Consider the following 19,310-nt stretch of genomic DNA (forward strand, 5'->3'; position numbering starts at 1 on the left):
TAGGGGCAGGACTGAATATGAGGACATTCTCAGTTTTCAGACATTGAACAAATCGGAGAGGCCCCAATTCCTCATAAATTGGAGTTTTTATTCCCTTAGTTGACTTGGAAGTTGCCTTAAGGGAGGCAGTGACCAAACAGGTTCAAGGGTCAACTTTGACACCTTTTCAGAAAAAACTAATCCTGTTGTATCCCTGGAATATCGGTCTTATCACAGAGGGGTCAGTTGAACTGGACAACGTAATTTCTGGTGGATCCAGGTAGCATGGTTGTATGACTTCTGGAACCTGTTTTTAGCAGCACCTAAGCAGAAGTGGAAAAATGGATGGTGGGAGCTATCCATGTTTGGAATCTAGATAAAGAGGAGTGGTGATAGGTCATTTGGGAAAGGGATCTAAGGGTTAAGGATCAAAGTATCAAAGAGAAGAAAATAAAATCAGAGTGGAAGTGATCGCCTAAGAAAGCTAAGAAGGGGTAAGTGATTGGAGATTATAATGGGAATAGATAAGAATAGATTTAGGAGGAGTGAGACTCAGGGAGAACTGGAAGATCATGAAGTAATGGCCACATAGAAGAATTTGAGAGAAATGGATTATGGAGGTGGAAAATTTCTGAATGATGATAGGATCAAGAATATGATCATCGGTCTGCAGGAAGACCAACTAGCAGACCACTTCACTAGTCCAAGCATGAGGTGATAAAGGCATGCACCTGTCAGAGGATACTTAGGAGGGAATTCATGAAAGTAGAAATAACAAGATTTGGCAACAGATTGGATATAGAAGATGAGAGAGAGAATGAAGAGTCAAGAGAAACTCTACCATGTGGACAGTCGGCCCAATATGTCAAGACCTCTGATCACTAGATCCCCTGCATCTCACTTTGTTATATGAAGAGGCAAAGTACTTTCAGCTTCGACCCATGTTATTGGAGATGGAAAGATGGAAACAGGATCGGGAAAATGGTCACTTTTCTAGACCTTGCGAGTGCTTAGTGGTACGAGTTGCCCCAGACCTCGGAGAGAGAATTACACTCAGTGGTGACAAATCTTTGATAGAAGAAGTGTTCCCAGAAATTGGAGATGTGATGTGTAATTTGGTCAATGCAGGTTGGAATCACGACTCAACGCATGTCATCAGATTTCCACTGAATGGATACTGTCACCTCAACTCAGTTCAGGTACTTGAGAGGCTGCAGCAAAGAGGCTTCGAAATTGTGTACTCCTGTGGAGGAGGGGTAGACTCTTCCCAATTCAGTGAATACGTACTGAGGCGAGAACTCAGACGGACATCTCGTGCACCCTCCGTCATTCGAATAAAGCAGGAGCCTCTGGACTGAATGGACATGTTTCTTATGCAAAAAAAAAAAAAAAAAAAAAAAAAGAGAGAGAGAGAGAGAAAGAAAGAAAAGGAAGAAGGAAAGAAAGAAAGAAAGAAAAGAAAAAAGGGATATTTGTGTGCAGTTGGGACACCAAACCAAGTCCTGGAATGAAAATCAAATAAAGACACATTTATATCAAATAGAGACCATACCTGTATTCATATGGGAACAATTGGAATAGTAATAATAACCTCAAGGTGTAAAAAATATATAAATATATTATATATGTCAAAAGGTAGGAAATGCAAAAAATAATAATGATGATGATGATGATGATGATGATGTGGTAGCTGAAGTTGGTGCTGTGATGGCCATTAAGTGTCCTAGGCCTTCATGAGGCCTGCTTACCAATAAACAAGCCATGACCAGTGAGGACACAATCTCCTTACGTTTTCCATTGCCAAACAGCCATCCATTTTTTCTCTCTCTCTTTCTCCCCTCTTTTATTTATTTTTTCTTTCTTTTTTTTTTTTTACACCTTGAATTGAGTTCCTTTGCAGACGGAGTTTTGGAGGCCTCTCCTGAGGAGGGAATAATTCAGGACTTCAGAACCCCATTCATGAGCACATTGCATTGTTAGACTGAAAATTAAAACATAGCTTGTACAGAGTCTCACTTTTTCCTCTGCCTCACCAATGTGAACATCACGTTGTTTTTAAACTGACAGTTTTGCAAAGGGGCCAGAATTACTACTTGTTAGAGTTTGCTCTGGTTTGAATCTGCTGCTTTCCTACAATTTTTCAAATTTTATAATGTATTAAATACAATAAACGCTGTTTAAAATAAAAAAAAAAGAATATGATCATCTCTGTGTGTGACTGAAAAGAAATGAATATTCAAATCAGGAGCTGTAGAGATTGATAAACTGGAAAGTAAATATATTTGGAGTTGTTAATGTGTAAATTGAATTCCCCTAAGTTAAGGAAGGGCTCTATAATCCAGCTACTAAACTATTTGAGAAAGGAGGGGTCATGAACTGGATGTTGGTAGATAATAGCCACCAAGATGTGGATGAGATGAGATATCTGGTTAGAATGAACCTTAATGGAGACATTGCTGAGAAAAGAGGTAGGAGAAAAGCCCACAACTGGCAATGAGGAGAAAGAGTCATAACAAGTCTGAACAGCTCGAGTAGTATTTATTAAGGTGAGTCCTGAGAGACAGAACATCTGGTACTATGGAGTATGGTCAGGTATACAGAATCTTCAGGAGAATGCTAGATTTCTGTGGAAGGAGAATGAGAAAAGGAGAGAGAATTAGAAGAGGAAAGAGTGTAATATAAAAACCAGTTTATGATGAGCAGGCTAATTTTGGAAAAATATGGAAAGACCTCTATGACATTATGGAGAGTGAAATGAGGAGAACCAAGAGAACATTATATATACCAAATGGAAATATTGTTTGAAAAATGACTTATGTTTACCTCCAGAGAAAGAACCAATAAACACAAATATTTATTTATATAATTCTAATCATATAAATTATAATAATTAATATAATTACATATTAATTAACATAGTGACATAATTATATATATCTTTTTGTCATATGATACTTTAACGGGGAGCAGAGAGAGGGAGTTAATTGCATATTTTAATGTAAAAATAAACACATTTAAATTTAAATGTTAAAAAGTGACTAAGAACCACATAAGGTGAAAGGGAAGGGTCAAGTTGAATAAGGATCTGAAAGCGAAAGAGTTGATATAGACAAGTATGGGAGAATGGAGAGTGATGGCCACTGAAGGGGATTTCAGCAGTCCTTGATTCAAAATCATAAGGATTTTGAAAGAGGATTGTAGATAGTCACACCCTTTCCATTAGTAATAGTTATATTGTTTTTATTATTCTTCCATGATCAAGAAATGAAGAATAGGAGTGGCGGCAGCTAGTTGGCTCAGTGGATTGGGAGCCAGGCCTAGAGACAGAATATCCTGGGTTCAAATATAGCCTCAGACTCTTCCTAGGTATGTGACCAGGGCAAATCACTTAACCCCAATTGCCTAGCCATCACTGCTATTCTACCTTAGAACCAATACTTAATATTGATTCTAAGACAAAAGGTAAGGGTTTTTAGTAGGGTGAAGGTATCATACCACAGCAAGGCAAACAACAAAATAACGATGCTGAATAGGTCTGGGTTTCCTGTTGCGATGACTGAATGGGATGAAATTAGTTTGGGGCACATTGTATATAGAAAGTTATGGTGAGGTTTTATGTCATATTCTATATTCTCATTATATTTCTATGTATACATTATATTCATATTTGTAATTTTCTTTCAATGACAATTTTCTTCATCCCCTTTCCTCTTAAATATATAAATGTATTCTCATTTCCCAGATGAAGAAATTAGAATTCAGAGAGGTCTTGGGTGCTGTGTTCACACAGTTAGTAATTATCAAATCTTGAATTTTAATATTTAGGTCCAACTTATTTTTGTTTTGTACTGTTCATGTACTCCTGGACATAGGGAAGTTTCTGCATACCCAGCTATTCTACTAAGTTTTCTGAGGTTTAAAAACTATTTGAATGATGAAGGCATAATCTTTGATAATTTCATGATGCTGAGTCAGAATAGATTTCATTCCTGATTACTACTTTCTGAAATCATTCCCTCCTGGGGCATGGGTGAAAAGGTCTAGAATCTTGATAGTTGGAGAAATAAAAATATTGATGCTCTTCATGCTAATTATAAGTCAATTGCATTATTTAATGCAATTTGGAACCAGGCTAAACAATTCACAATCTTTTGACTTTGTGTGTCCATCTTTCCACAAGAAATCATCAGATAGGAGTAGCATAACTGTCTTGGAACCTTCTGAAGATGTTTGCAGCATTTTTCATTTGATAGATTTCCAGAAACAAAATTAAACTGATTTTAAGTTCTTTGTTTTGTCCCCGGCTTGAGGCTCATATTAAATGGATGATTTAGTCTCCATGTGCATCAGATATCTTTTATTCTTTGTGTTGCCACAGACTATTTAATGGTTATAGGGGAGACCGGGTAAGACATTGACTGGGTATAGCCAAAATCTGTCCATAGTCTCAGAAAAAAAAACAAACAATTCATGATCTCCCTATGAAAATGGCTATTAACATCATCTCTTAGAAAAAATAACAATGGCATAATTACCTTCTACAAAATCTTGAATCTAAACTTCATAAAAAATGGAATCCTATGACCTTAAAACTATCAGTGAGCTGGGTAGCTCAGTGGATTGAGAATCAGGCCTAGAGACAGGAGGTCCTAGGTTCAAATCCGGCCCAGCTATGTGACCCTGGGCAAGTCACTTGAACCCCCATTGCCTACCCTTACCACTCTTCCACCAAGAAGCCAATACACAGAAGTTAAGGGTTTAAAAAAACGATCAGCAAAATTATTATAGAATAATCTTTGTCTAGTTGGGATAGTTTATAAAAATCCTAGCATTTCAAAAGGTTCTAGATTCCAGAATCAATAATATATTTGCTTAGAGTCGATGTGTGCAATGCAGATCCATGACACTATGTTGTCTGAGGCCACTCCTTTATTTGCTGTATGGCATACCACATGTAATGTATTAATTTGACATCCTAAAAGGCAAAACCACTATCCTAGGAGTGATCAGTTGATTGCATATTGGAGGAGCTAAGTATAAATCTTACCTCAGACATTTGCTGGCTATGTATCTCCAGACAAGCTAATATGAGTTTGTTTTTTCATTGGGAAAATGCAGACGGTAATAACAGTTATCTTACAATGTTGTTGTGAGGAAAATGTAAAACAATCTGTAAACTTTAAAGCATTGTTTTTTTTACCTATTTATGAATTATGAGAACCTTTGCTGGTCTAATGAAGCATATGGAATCCTCAGAATAATGTTTTTTGTTTTCATTAAATTATAATGGAAGAAAATGCTAAATATCATTTAGAGGCTATTTTAATATTGTTTTCCCTTTCCAAATAATGGGCTCTCTGAAATCTATTCATGGACTCTCAGGAGATTTGTGTAGCTCACATTAAGAACCTCTGCATTAAATTTATGTCATTTATTATTGTTTTGTTATGTCTGAAATACTTGTCTAGAAAGACTTTGGTCATAATACTCTCCATGAGGGATAACAGTATTCATGCCACTAAATTTGAACTCATTTCCATTTTTCTTAATATAACTTCTATTGATATTTTAAATGTCTTGTCCATTTCTGAATATCTCTTGGATCTATTCCTACCCAGTGAGCCATCTCTCATAACAAAGATTAAAAAAGAAAGAAAAAGAAAAGCATTTCTGGAAAACCAACCAATAGTGTGCAATATTACATACCCACAGTCCCTAGCCTCTACATTTTTTCTTAATTTGTATTTTCAATTCCAAATTCTCTCTTTCCTTCTACCTTTCCTCCAGTCATTAAAAAAGAATGAAACCTATTATACAAATGAGTATGCAAAACATATTTCTACATTAGCCATGTTGTGGGGAAAAAAGCAAGAAAAATGAAAAGAAAATATACTTTACTTTCCCCACCCCTCAGAACCCATCAATTCTCTATCTGGATGTGGATTTTTCATCAAGAGTCCCTTAGAATAGTTAGGGATCACTGCACTGATCAGTTGTTAAGTCTTTCATAGTGGTTTATTGTTAAAATTTTTGTTACTGTGTACAATGTTTTTCAGGTTTTGCTCACTTTACTTTGCATTAGTTCAAATAATTCTTCTCAAGTTTTTTGAAACTAACTCCTTGATCCTTACTTATAGCATAATAATATTCAATCACAATCATATGCACAACTTTTTCAGACATTTCCTCAACTGATAGTTATCCCCTCAGTTTTCAATTCTTCGCCAACACAAAAAAAAAGATGCTATAAACATTTTTTACACATGGATCCTTTTCTTTTTTTCCTTTGATCTCTTTAGGATAGAGACCTATTACTGGCCAACATGGCAACAAAGGAAAGTGATAAATGTTGGAGGGGATGTGGCAAAATTGGAACGCTAATACACTATTGGTGGAGTTTTGAATTAATCCAACCATTCTAGAGGGCAATTTGGAATTATGTGCAAAGGATTTTAAAAGATTTCCTGCCCTTTGATCCAGCCATACCACAGGGGGTTTATACCCTGAAGAAATCATAAGGAAAAAGACTTGTACAAAAGTGTTTATAGCCTTGCTCTTTGTAGTGGCAAAAAAATTGGAATATGAGGAGGTGTCCATAGATTGTGGAATGACTGAACAAGTTGTAGTATCTGTTGGTGATGGAATACTATTGTGCTGAAAGGAATAAAGAACTAGAGGAATTCCATGTGAACTGGAACAACTTCTAGGAATTGATGCAGAGTGAAAGGAACAGAACCAGGAGAACATTATACACAGAGACTGATACACTGTGGCACAATCAACCGTAATAGACTTTTCTATTAGCAGTGATGACAATCCAGAGGAGTTTAGGAGAAAGAATGCTATCCACATTCAGAGAAAGAACTGTGGGAGTAGAAAGGCAGAAGAAAAACATAGGACTGATCACATGGTTTGATGGGGATATGATTGGGGTTTTGAAGTTAAAAGATCACCCTATTACAAATATGAACAATATGGAAATAGCTTTTGAACAATGATACATGTATAACCTAGTGGAATTGAACATGTGGAAAGAACATGAATCATGTAACCATGAATAAATATTCTAACTAAATAAAATTTTAAAAGAAGGACATAGACCTATTTATTAGTGGAGTGTCTAGGTCAAAAGGTATGCACAAGTTATAGCTCTTTTAGCATAGTTCCAAATTGTTCATCAGAATGGTTGGGATAGTTTATAGTTTCAAGCAAATATATCTATTTTTCTACAATTCTTCTAGCATTTTTCATTTTCATTTTCTGCCATTTTAGTCAATCTAATGAATATGAGGTAGTATCTCAAAGTTATTTTAATTTGTTTTTATCTAAATATTCAAGATTTAGAGAATTTCTTATGAGTATTGATAGCTTTGATTTATTCCTCTGAAAACTCCTGTTCATATCCTTTGGCCATTTATCAACTCAACAATGGGTATTATTTTCTAAATTTGGCTTACTTCCATATATATCTGAGAAGTGAAACTTTTACTATTGTTATTATGATTATAGAAACTTTTTAAAAAATTTCTCCAGTTTCCTGCTTTTCTTTGAATTTTGACTACATTGTTTTTGTTTATATAAAGGTTTACCTCCTTATCTCTGTCTCTTGTTTGATCATGAACTTTCCCCCTATCTATAGAGTTGACAAGTAATTTCTTCAATGCTCTCCTAATTTGCTTATAACATTACTCTTTAGTCAAAATCATATGCTTATTTTAAGCTTATCTTGGTTTATGGTGTGAGATGCTGGTCTGTGCCTAGTTCTGTCAGACTACTTACCAGTTCTCAGCAGTATTCCTTAGTGTGTTCTTTTCTCAGTAACTAGAATCTTTGAGTTTATCAATCTCTAAGACTTAATTGTACTTATTTGCTTCTTGACATTGTGTACTTAATTTTTTCCACTGATTCGCTACTCTATTTCTTATTCAGTACCAAATTATTTTGATGATTATCATTATGTAATATAATTTGAGATCTATTTCTGCTGAGTCCCTTCCTTCACATTTAAAACATTAATACCCTTATTATTTGTAACCTTGTATTCTTCCTGATGAGTTTTATTATTGTTTTTTCTAGCCCTATAAAGTAATTTCTTGATATTTTTATTAAGATAGCACTGAACAAGTAAATTAATTTAGGTAGAAATACAATTTTTATTATATTGGCTTAGTCTACCTGTGTGCAATGAATATTTTTCCATTTATTTCTTTATATTTGGGTGGAACATTTTGTAATTGTCTTCATGTAATCCCTCTGTGTATCTTGGCAAATAGATGCCTCCATATTTTATAATGTCTTTAGTTATTTAAAATGGAATTCCTCCTTCTTTCTTTTCCTCCTAGGTTTCATTGATAATATATAGAAATGCTGATGGATTATGTGGGTTAATTTTATATACTATAGCTTTGTTGAGTTGTAACTTTTTTGATGATTTTTTTTAGTTGACTCTCAGTGTTCTCCAAGTATACCCTCATATCATCATAAAAGTGATAGTTTTGTTTCCTCATTCCTAATCTCATTTCTTCAATTTCTTTTTCTTTTTGTCTTATTGCTATGACAAGCATTTCTAATACAATACTGAGTAACAATGGTGATAATGGACATCCTTGCTTCACCCTGATCTTTTTTTTTTTTAAACCCTTACCTTCCCTCTTGGAGTCAATACTGTGTATTGGCTCCAAGGGAGAAGAGTGGTAAGGGCTAGGCAATGGGGGTCAAGTGACTTGCCCAGGGTCACACAGCTGGGAAGTGTCTGAGGTCAGATTTTAACCTAGGACCTCCTGTCTCTAGACCTGGCTCTCAAACCACTGACTTACCCAGCTGCCTCCTACCCTGATCTTAATGGAAAGGCTTCTGATTTATTCCTGTTACAGATAATGCATGCTCTTGGTTTTTGATGTGTATAATTTTTTTTTAAAAACTCCATTTATTCCTGTGTTTTCCAGTGTTTTAAAATAGGAATGTGTGATTTCTTTTGTCAAAAGTGTTTACTGCATCTTTTAAGATAATTATGTCATTTTTGTTATCAATATAATCAATTATCCTTACAGTTTTCCTAATATTGAAATAGCCCAATATTCCTAATATAAATCTCATCTGAACATGCAGTCTTTCTAATATATTACTTTACTCTCCTTGCTAGTATTTTATTTAAATTTTTCATGAATAATCATTTTAAAAATTGGTCTATAGTTTTCCATCTCTGTTTTTGCATTTATTGGTTTAGGTATCGGCACCCTATTTATGTCAAGGAAAGAATTTTTGCCTAAATTTTTTACAAATAGTTTATATAATATAAGAATTAATTAGTCATTAAATGTTGGGTAAAATCCACTTTTAAATCCATCAGATGTTTTTCTTTTTCCTTAGAGAACACATAAATAGCTTGTCAATTTCTTTTTCTAAGATAGAGTTTTTAAGTATTATATTTATAGTTATGTGGCACAGTGGATAGAGTGCTGGACCTGGAGTCAGGAAGATCCATCTTTCTGAGCTAAAATCTAACTTTAGACACTTCTTAGCCACTTAATCCTGTTTGCTTGTCAAATGAAGCTGGAAGAGGAAATGGAAAATCACCCTCGTATCTCTGCCAAGAAAACTCCAAATGGGATTGTAAAGATCCCAGGATAAAAAAGACTAAATAATTATTGTTAATGTGAATGATTTGCATTTTTATAAGTATTCATCAATTTCATTTAAATTGTCAGTTTTATTGGCACATAGTTAGACAAAATAATTCTTAATTATTGTTTTAATTTCATCTTCATTTGTAGTGTACTCATCCTTTTCTGTTTAATACTGGTAATTTATTTTTATCTTCCTTTTTAAAAATCAATGGCCAATAGTTTATTTAGTTTATTATTTTTTTTAAAACCAGCCCCTACTTTTATTTATTAGTTTATTTTTTTACTTTCAATTTTATCAATATCTCCTTTGACTTTCAGAATTTCTAAAATTTGGTATTGATTTGGGGATTTAAAATTTGTTCTTTTATTGTATTTTTTCATTAAATGCCCTGTTCATTGATCTGCTCTTTCTCTCTTTTATTGATATAAATGTTTTGAGATATAAATTTTCCCCTAGTACTTCTTTTACTGTATCCCACAAATTTTGATATGTTGTTATTGCTGTCATTTTCTTTAATGAAATTATTGATGGTTTCTATGATTTATTCTTTGAATGACTCATTATTTAGCATTAGATTAATTTTCAATTAATGTTTAACCTATGCTTCAAGGGCCCTTTAGTGAATGCAACATTTATTGTATTCTGATATGAAAAGAGCATATTTGATATTTCTGTTTTTCTGTCTTTGAGGTTTTTATAACCTGATACATGGCCAGTTTTTGTGAAATTGCTATGTCAGCAGAGAAAAAGGTACATTTCCATCTATTTCCATGTAATATTTTTCTAAAATTCTACTCATCTTTTTAACTTCTTTCATGTTTATTTTATTGTTACACTTATTTTAGTCAGAGAGGGTAAATTTAAGTCCCCCACTGGAATAGTTTTACTATCTGTTTCCTTCTTTATCTCATTTAACTTATTCCTTAAGGATGGATACTATGGCATTTGGTGCATATAAATTCAGTACTGATATTAATTCATTGTCTTGGTAATTTTTAAAAATCAAAATGTAGTTTTCATTATTTTTCTTATAATCAGTTCTATTTTTTATCTTGTTTTGTCTGAGATCATGAATGCTACCCCTGCCTTTTTTTCCTATTAGGTAAGGCAAAATAAATTCTTCTCCAGTTCCTTATTTTAACTTTTTGTGATTTTCTCTTTTAAGTATGTCTTTTATAAACATATTGCTGGATACTTTTTAAAAATCCATTTAGCTTTCCACTTTCATTTTATGGATGATTTTATCAGATTCACATTCACAATTATGATTGCTAATTGAGTATTTCCCTTTATCTTATTCTCTTTTATGTATGCTCCTCTCTTTTTTCATGTGAGAATGAGGTTCAAGTATTGCTTTCTCCCCTACCATTTCTCATTTGCTCTAAAACTTCATCTTTGCATGCCTCTTTTATGTGATATAATTTTTGTCATTCTTTCCCTTTCCTCTTTCCTCAAAGCATTCTTCTTTTTCCATTTTTCATACTTCTTTTGAGATCATCTCAATGCAATCAACTCATATCCATGCTCTTTCTCCAAGTAGACTCCTTCCAATTACCCTAAAGATAAGAAAGTTTTTAAGGATCACATTCATCATTTTCCCATATTGCCATGTAAATAGTTCAACCTTATAGAATTGTTATGATCTCTCACTCATGCTTATTTTTTTTATTATTCTCTGAGTCTTGTATTTGAATGTAAAGTTTTCTATTCTCATTTTTCATCAGAAATGCTTGTGTCATGTATTTCATTAAATATTAATTTTTCTCTCTGTAGGAATGTAGTTTTCTGGGTAGATTATTTTTATTTATAATCTTAGCTCCTGGGGAGCAGAGTCAAGGTGGTGGAGAAGGTACACAGGCCCATTTGAATTCTACCAAATTGGCCTCCAAAAAAATCATGATATAATGGCTCAATATGAATTCTGGAGCAGTATAACCCACAAAAAACAGGGTGAAATAATTTTTCAGTCCCCAGAAAATCTATTGCACAGGGGCCAAAGGGGAGCATAAAACAGCACACAAAGGCAGGAACCACCTTGGCAACAGGTATTGGGGTGGCTGAATCAGCACCAAGGGTTCTGGAGCTCTCAGTCACAGATGATAAAGGAGGTCAGACAACTTCCCAGAAGGAGAATTTGGGGGTATTGTTGTAGGTTCTGGCTGCAAGACTCTTGTTGCATTACCCATATGCAGATCCAGGTTGCAGTCCTAAGGTGTGGTCACAAAGAAGGAGTACTATCACTCATGGCTGTAGTGGAACAGGGTACCCTGGTCATGATTCCAAGGTAGAAAATAGTGCTAGTGGTTACTCACAGAAAAGAGTACAGGCCAAGGGAGTTTTAAACACTCTTCTCCTTATATCATACCACCTTGGAAGAACTGAAAATTTATAGATCCCCAGAGTTAGCTCTGAAGACAGCTACACAAAGAACCTGAAGCCTAGAACAGTGCTCCCTTCACCACAGTTACAGAGCCCAACTTTAACAGTTTTTTTAAGTTAAAGGAAAAGAAAAAATCTAAAAAAAACCGATCAAAAAACAAAAAAAGAAACAGCATAGAAAGTTATTTTGGTGATAGAGAATATCAAAACACTAATTCAGAAGACCACAAAATTGATCTAACATTTAAAGACTCCAAGAAAGATATGAATTGCTGTCAAGCACAAAGAGAATTTTTGGAGGGGCACAAAAAGTATTTTATTTTATTTTATTATTTTTTTTTAGAAAAATTTTCCATGGTTACATGATTCATGCTCTTACTCTTCCCTCCACAATGCCCCCATTACCCCCTGTAGCCAATGCACATTTCCATTGGCTTTAACATGTGTCAGCAATCAAGACCTATTTCCAAATTGTTGACAGTTACATTGGTGTGGTTGTTTCAAGTCTACATCCCCGATCATGCCCGCATCAACCCATGTGTTCAAGCAATTGTTTTTCTTCTGTGTTTCCAATTCTGTAGATCTTCCTCTGAATGTGGATAGTGTTCTTTTCCATAAGTCCCTCCAGATTGTCCTGGGTCATTGCATTACTGCTAGTACAGAAGTCCATTACATTCGATTTTACTACAGTGTATAAGTCTCTGTGTACAATGTTCTTCTGGCTCTGCACCTTTCACTCTGCATCAGTTTCCTGGAGGTCTTTTCCATTCAAATGGAATTCCTCCAATTTATTATTCCATTGAGCACAATAGTATTCCATCACCAGCATATACCACAATTTGTTCAGCCATTCCTCAATTGAAGTGCATACCCTCATTTTCCAGTTTACAAAAAGTATTTTAAAAAGCAAATAAGAGAGGTAGAAGAAAAAATTAGAAATGAGTATAATGCATGAAAATCAGTAAAAAAAGTCAATAGCTTAGTAAAGGAGGCACAAGAAATATTGAAGAAATTAATACCTTAAAAAACAGAACAGGCAAATTAGTAAAAGAGGCACAAAAATCCAACAAAGAGATAAGAACTGGCCAAAAGGTAAAAAAGCTATGCAAAAATGCACTGAAGCTTCAGAACTTCTTAACTGGCAGAATTGGCCATATGGAAGAGGTACAAAAATTCACTAAGGAAAAGAACTCTTTAAAAAGTAGAATTGGCCAAATGGAAAAGGAGTTAAAATAGTTCACTTAAGAAAATAACATCTTAAAAATTAGAATCGGGCAAGTGGAAGCTAATGACTCCATGAGACATCAACAATCAAGTGAAGTCAAAAAATGAAAAAATAGAAGAAAATGTAAAATATTTCATTGGGAAAACTGACTTGGAAAACAAATCCAGTAGAGATAATCTCACAATTATTAGACTACCTGAAAGCCAAGATAAAAAAGAGTTTAGACATCATCTTTTAATAAATTATCAAGTAAAAATGCCCTGATATTCTAGAACCAGAGAGTAGAATAGTAATGGAAAGAATTCACTGAACACCTTCTGAAAGAGTTCCCAAAAGGATAAATCACTAGAATATCATATTCTAATTCTAGAACTCCCAGGTCAAGGAGAAAATATTGCAAGCAGCCAAAAAGAAACATTTGAAAAGTTGTGGAGCCACAGTCAGAATAACCTGAGATGTAGCAGCTTCTATATCAAAGGTCTAGAGGGATGGGATATGATATTTCAGAGGGCAAAAGAACTAGGACTTTAACCAAGAAATACTTAACCAGCAAAACTGAGCATAATCCTTCAGGGAAAAGTAGCTATTCAGTGAAGTAGAGGACTTTCAAAGATTCCTGATGAAAAGACCAGAGCTGAATGGATAATCTAACTGTCAAATACAAGACTTGAGCATAAAAAGGTAAACAAGATTGTGAAATCAAAATATATTCAATAAGGTTAAACTATGTATGTACCTACATGGGAAAATTACTCATAACTCCTAAGAGCTTTGTTATTATTAGGGCAGTTAGAAGTAGCCTACATAGACAGAGGGCAAGGATATGAGTTGAATAAGATGGGATGATATCTAAAAGAAATAAAATTAAGGATAAGAAAGAGTAATGCATTGGGAGAAGGGCAAAGAGGAAAACTGAATGGAATCAATTATCTCACATATAAGAGGCATAAAAGAGCTATTACAGTGGAGCGGAATATGGGGGATGAGGGGAGGGAAGCATGTAAACCTTACTCTCATTGGAATTAACTTAATGATGGAAAAACATACCTGGTCAAATGAGATAGAAATATATCTTATCCTATAGGAAAGTAGTAGGGGAAGAAGATAAGAGATGGGAGGTGGGACTGATAGAAAAGAGAACAGATTGGTAGAGGTGAAGGTAGGAAATTAAACAGGGGGAAATAGGAAGGAGAGTAATACACAGTAATCATGATGGTACAAAATTTTTTACAAGTCTAAAATAGGTCACATTTCTCAAAGAAATAGAGAAATGAATAAATATATAAGAAACAAGTCATTCCCCAGGTAATAAATGGTAAAAGGATATGATTAGATAGTTCTCGGACAAAGTAATTAAAATTCTCTATAGTCATTCAAAAATGCTCTATATCACTATTAATTAGAGGGGCACAAATTTAACAACTCCAAGGTACCACCTCATACCTCTCAGTTTGACTATTATATCAGAAGAGGAAAATGACAAAACTTGGAGGGGATATGCAAAAATTGAAACCCTAATGTACTGTTGGAAGAATTGTGAAATGATTCAATCATGCTAAAGAATAATTTTGCTCTGGAGAGCAAATTTAGACCCCAATTGAATGTAAAACAGTACATCTTCCTTGATCCAGCAATACCATTATTAGGTTTGTATCCCAAAGAGATAAAAGAGAAAAAGGGGAAGGACCTACATGTACAAAAATACTTAAAGTATTTCTTTTTGTAGAAGCAAAGAGTTTTGTAAAGTGAGGGAAAAAACCCCATCAATTGGGGAATGGTTGAGTAAGTTATAGTATATGATTGTAATGGAATGCTGTTAAAAAATGATGAATAGGATGTTTCAGAAAAAACTGGAAAGACATATATGAACAGAAGCAGAGCGAAGTAAGCTGAACCAGGAGAACATTGTACATAGTTCCGAATCATTGTATCATTGAGAGAACAATAAATATGTTAGCTATTCTCAGATTCAGAACAATCCCAAAGGACTCATAATAAAATATGCCATCAGCTTCCAGAAAAACTGATGGAGTCTGAATTGTTGTGAGGAGGATTAGGTAGTAGTTAATTAAGAATTAAGGTTGACCTAGCAGGAAGGAGCTGGAGCTGGGAATTCCAAGATGGAATGAAGGAGCAGGAAGAAGTGACTTGTGCTCCGAGAGGGACTCCATTAGGGGTTAGCACAAACTGTGGTGAGCCCTGGGAGATCTCAGAGTAAAAGGATACCTTGCATCCTGATTTTCCCTGGGATCCTGTGTGGTGGTGGCATCTAGCAAAGAGGACAAGATCTACATTGCTGTTCCAAGGGAAGAGGAGAAGTTTGGGATCTGGTGGACAGTGTCTCAAGCACACCCTCTCAACTTGGTACCTGAGACCACCTTGGTTCTTGGCATCCAGAGATCATCGGTGGATTTCAGTAAGAACCCCAAAGTCACATCAGCCCTTAGCTGTGCTGCTCAAGCCTGGCAGGTCCAGGTCTGAGGCAGTCACCCAGAGACTCCATTACTGCCCTGCCTGCATAGATCTTTAGTTTAGAGTAGGAAAATCCTCCCCTTTCCCTGTGGGTTTTGTCATTAGGTTTTAAGGTTTTAGTATAGAAATCCCCTTCCGACCTTTTAGTTAAACATAATTAAAGCTGTTTACACCTTTACCTAGTCTGTTGGTTTCCAAAGGCTCTGGCCTTTGGCAGTTGGCCAGCAGCCATTTTTGTCAGTTAGGAGCAGCTCAGCTGTGACCCCTGGTCTATCCTGGTCCGTCTCTCCTACAACCCAGTGTGTGTACCCACAACTATTAGATTTATTAAACATCCCTGGTGTCTCCATTACAATTATTTACCTATATTTTCTACAGAATCCAGAACAAAGCAAAATGTTTTTTAATTTCTTAAATTTTTTTTGTTCCAGTTTCCTTCCACAAAAGGATTAATATGGAAAAATATTTTACAAGAATGCACATGTAAAATCTTGCTTGCCATCTCAATGGGAGGGGGCAAGTAGAGGAAGACAGGGTAAGAATTCAAGACTCAGAATTCTTTTAAAAATGTTTGAAACTGTTTTTACATATAAAGGGGGAAATCAAGATAAAAATAATACTAGTTCCTTTGTCTTCCGGAAAATCATATTCCAACTTCCTTTTAAGTTGTAACTACTTATGTTTGTGTGATCCTGGCCATGATATTTAAACTATTTCTTTCTGGCTTCAAGTAGCATTTTATCCTTGATCTGGGAGCTAAGTATTGTGGCTTTAATACCTCTCATTTCATTTTCCATTTTCCCCTCTATAACTTATTTTTTAAACCCTTAACTTCTGTGTATTGGCTCCTTGGTGGAAGAGTGGTAAGGGTGGGCAATGGGGGTCAAGTGACTTGCCCAGGGTCACACAGCTGGGAAGTGTCTGAGGCCGGATTTGAACCTAGGACCTCCCATCTCTAGGCCTGACTCTCAATCCACTGAGCTACCCAGCTGCTCCCAACTTATTTTGTTTTTGAAAATCATTTTTGCACTTTCTAAAAAATCTCTTTTTGTAGCTCTTCTAAGAATTCTTGTTGGGCCAATGTCCAATATAAATTTTTCTTGAGGTTCTGCTTATAGATATTTTCAAATCTTTGTTTTCTTAAAGTTTGTATCTTGAACTTTCCTGTCACAATATTCATTTTTTTTAATGGTCAGAGTTTTTCTTTCGGTCCTTGCCTGTTTTCTAACCTATTTCTTGACTTAGAACTTTATATTGGATTTGGGTTTTGTTCACTTCTTAAAGTGGAAGGATGGGAATGCCTGGTCTGAATATCTGCCTCTTTTGTCTACATTTCAAGGGGATATAACATAACTGGAAATTGAAGATGAATGCTCAGACTGAATAATCTTTTGATCAGGGTAACCTAGCTGCCTTTTTCTTGATAGAGAGTAGATCACTAGGAACTCTTAAAAGGAAAAATTCCATTTTATGAATAAGAGTTCAGAAAACCAAGATTGCACTTACTATATGAATGACAATTTTTATAATCAGCAGGAATGACCTAGTAGCTGGTTGAAAATTGGTGCCTGGTTGAAAATTGGTACCATCTTAGTAAGTCATGTGGAAATGTAAAAGTATTTCTAAGAAAGTCACTCCCTGATTTGAAAATGAAATACATCTTTTTAGGCACAAAATCTCATGAAATCAGAAGTTTCAAAACTAGAAGGAACCTTAGCCTAATCCAATTTTTTCAATTTCGTGCTCAGAAAATTGTAATGGATCTTGAATGTTGAGGTTGATATTCTTAGTATCTCTTTCTAACTCATGCCACAATGATCATCTTTTGTAGCAAACAGAGAAACAGCGTAACAACATCTATCTTTATAAGGATTAAACAAGTCCACCTGGGGTCAAAGAGGTAGAAAGTATCAGAGCTAGGATTCATCTCAAAATTAAACTTGAGCAGTATCAGTTCAATCTAGAGCAGCAGAGGTAAGATATAGATACTAATTTAGGATATACATTTAAAATAGTGATCACTGGGTAACCATTAAAAGGAGACAATAAAAAATTGAGCTTTCACATTAAAGATTCACCACAGACTTTAACAGATTTGTTTGTTATTGTTTATCTTGTTTTCTTTTTCAGGACCCTAGAATTAAAGCATTTCTCAAAGATGTAAATAAAAAGGACTCAATGGCACATGAGAGAGTTGTGTTCAATCTAGGCCATTTCAAATTTTCTTTAATTATTATTGTCACAAAATTGGTTAAATAAACTTGGATATTTTAAAAAAATGATCTGTAGAATTGGTAATGTAGGAGCAAGAATAAAAAAAAAACCTCAGTAGTTCTAATTCCTTGTTGTTCTTCCTTTCTCTCTACCTACTTAATTTCCCTGATTCACTCTTGCTATCTTTTGCCTGCTCACATGATCTCTTCAGTTATTCTTTCCATGTTGTTTTTTCCCATTTGAAAAATATTATTCCTCTCTTCTTCCTTCATTCTACAACCAATGAGCATTTATTAAGTGTCTACCAAGTACCTAATACTGTATTAGGCACTGGTGATGTATATATCAAATTAAAGGTGGCCTTATTGTTATATTGACAAAAAAACAGAAAGAAATAGCAGGAAAAGGAAGAGAAGGAAGATGGTGGGGTAGCTATCCTTGAAAACAAATTTCTATGCCCTTACTCCTATCTTTTCTGTCTTTTTTTGAGATAGCATTCATTTAAAGATATATAACAATAGAATATACAACAAAATAATAATATAATATATATATGTATTTTTTTTTTTATCCTGGGACTCCATTCTAGGAGCATAGGGCCACAACCAGTAGGCAATGGGACACACAGTCGCTCAGGGTCACCCAGCTGGGAAGTGTCTGAGCCCAGACTTGAACCTAGGACCTTTCGTCTCTAGGCCTGGCTCTCAATCCACTGAGCTAGACCAGCTGCCCCTACTTTAGGTTGCAGTTTCTTTAGCAGATGTAGTTTTTACAGGGTGGGGTTGCTAGCCCCACGCCCAACCCTCCTCCTTTTTTCATCCGGGCTAGGGACCATCCTTGGCCCAGGAGTGGTAAGGGTGGGCAATGGGGGTCAAGTGACTTGCCCAAGGTCACACAGCTGGAAGTGTCCGAGGCTGGACTTGAACCTAGGACCTCCAGTCTCTAGGCCTGGCTCTCAATCCACTGAGCCACTCAGCTGCCCAATATAATATATAATTTATCATAAATATGTAATAAATTATAATAAATATACAAAAGAAACAAATTCTTACATTAGTTATATCCCCAAATGTCTCATTCTTTTTTCCTTTCTCAAGAAGGCAGATACTATGATATAGGTTGTACATATATTATCATATAACACTTATTTCCTTTTTTGTCATGTTGTGAAACATATTATTTTTTTAACATTTATTAATAATCATTTTTAACATGGTTACATGATTCATGCTCCTACTTTCCCCTTCACCCCCCGCACTCCCCCCACCCATGGCCGATGCACATTTGCACTGGTTTTGTCATGTGTCCTTGATCAAGACCAATTTCCAAATTGTTGGTGGTTGCATTGGTGTGGTAATTTCGAGTCCACATCCCCAATCATGTCCACCCCGACCCATATGTTCAAGCAGTTGCT

At 35.0% G+C, this 19,310-nt stretch overlaps 1 protein-coding gene across 1 annotated transcript; it reads left to right on the top strand.

Annotated features, from left to right (window-relative positions):
• Positions 1–259: 259 nt before the first annotated feature.
• On the top strand, positions 260–1,372 carry LOC123231257 (BTB/POZ domain-containing protein KCTD1-like). The gene has a single exon (XM_044657511.1). The coding sequence runs from the start codon at positions 921–923 to the stop codon at positions 1,335–1,337; it is 417 nt and encodes a 138-aa protein (XP_044513446.1). The 5' UTR covers positions 260–920; the 3' UTR covers positions 1,338–1,372.
• Positions 1,373–19,310: the final 17,938 nt, after the last annotated feature.

The sequence above is a fragment of the Gracilinanus agilis genome, chromosome 1 (assembly GCF_016433145.1).
Source record: "Gracilinanus agilis isolate LMUSP501 chromosome 1, AgileGrace, whole genome shotgun sequence".
Classification (NCBI taxonomy): Eukaryota; Metazoa; Chordata; class Mammalia; order Didelphimorphia; family Didelphidae; genus Gracilinanus; species Gracilinanus agilis.

What these genes read in the sequence shown, in the direction of transcription:
- LOC123231257 (XM_044657511.1), top strand. Translation starts at nt 921, where the DNA reads ATGTTATTGGAGATGGAAAGATGGAAACAGGATCGGGAAAATGGTCAC.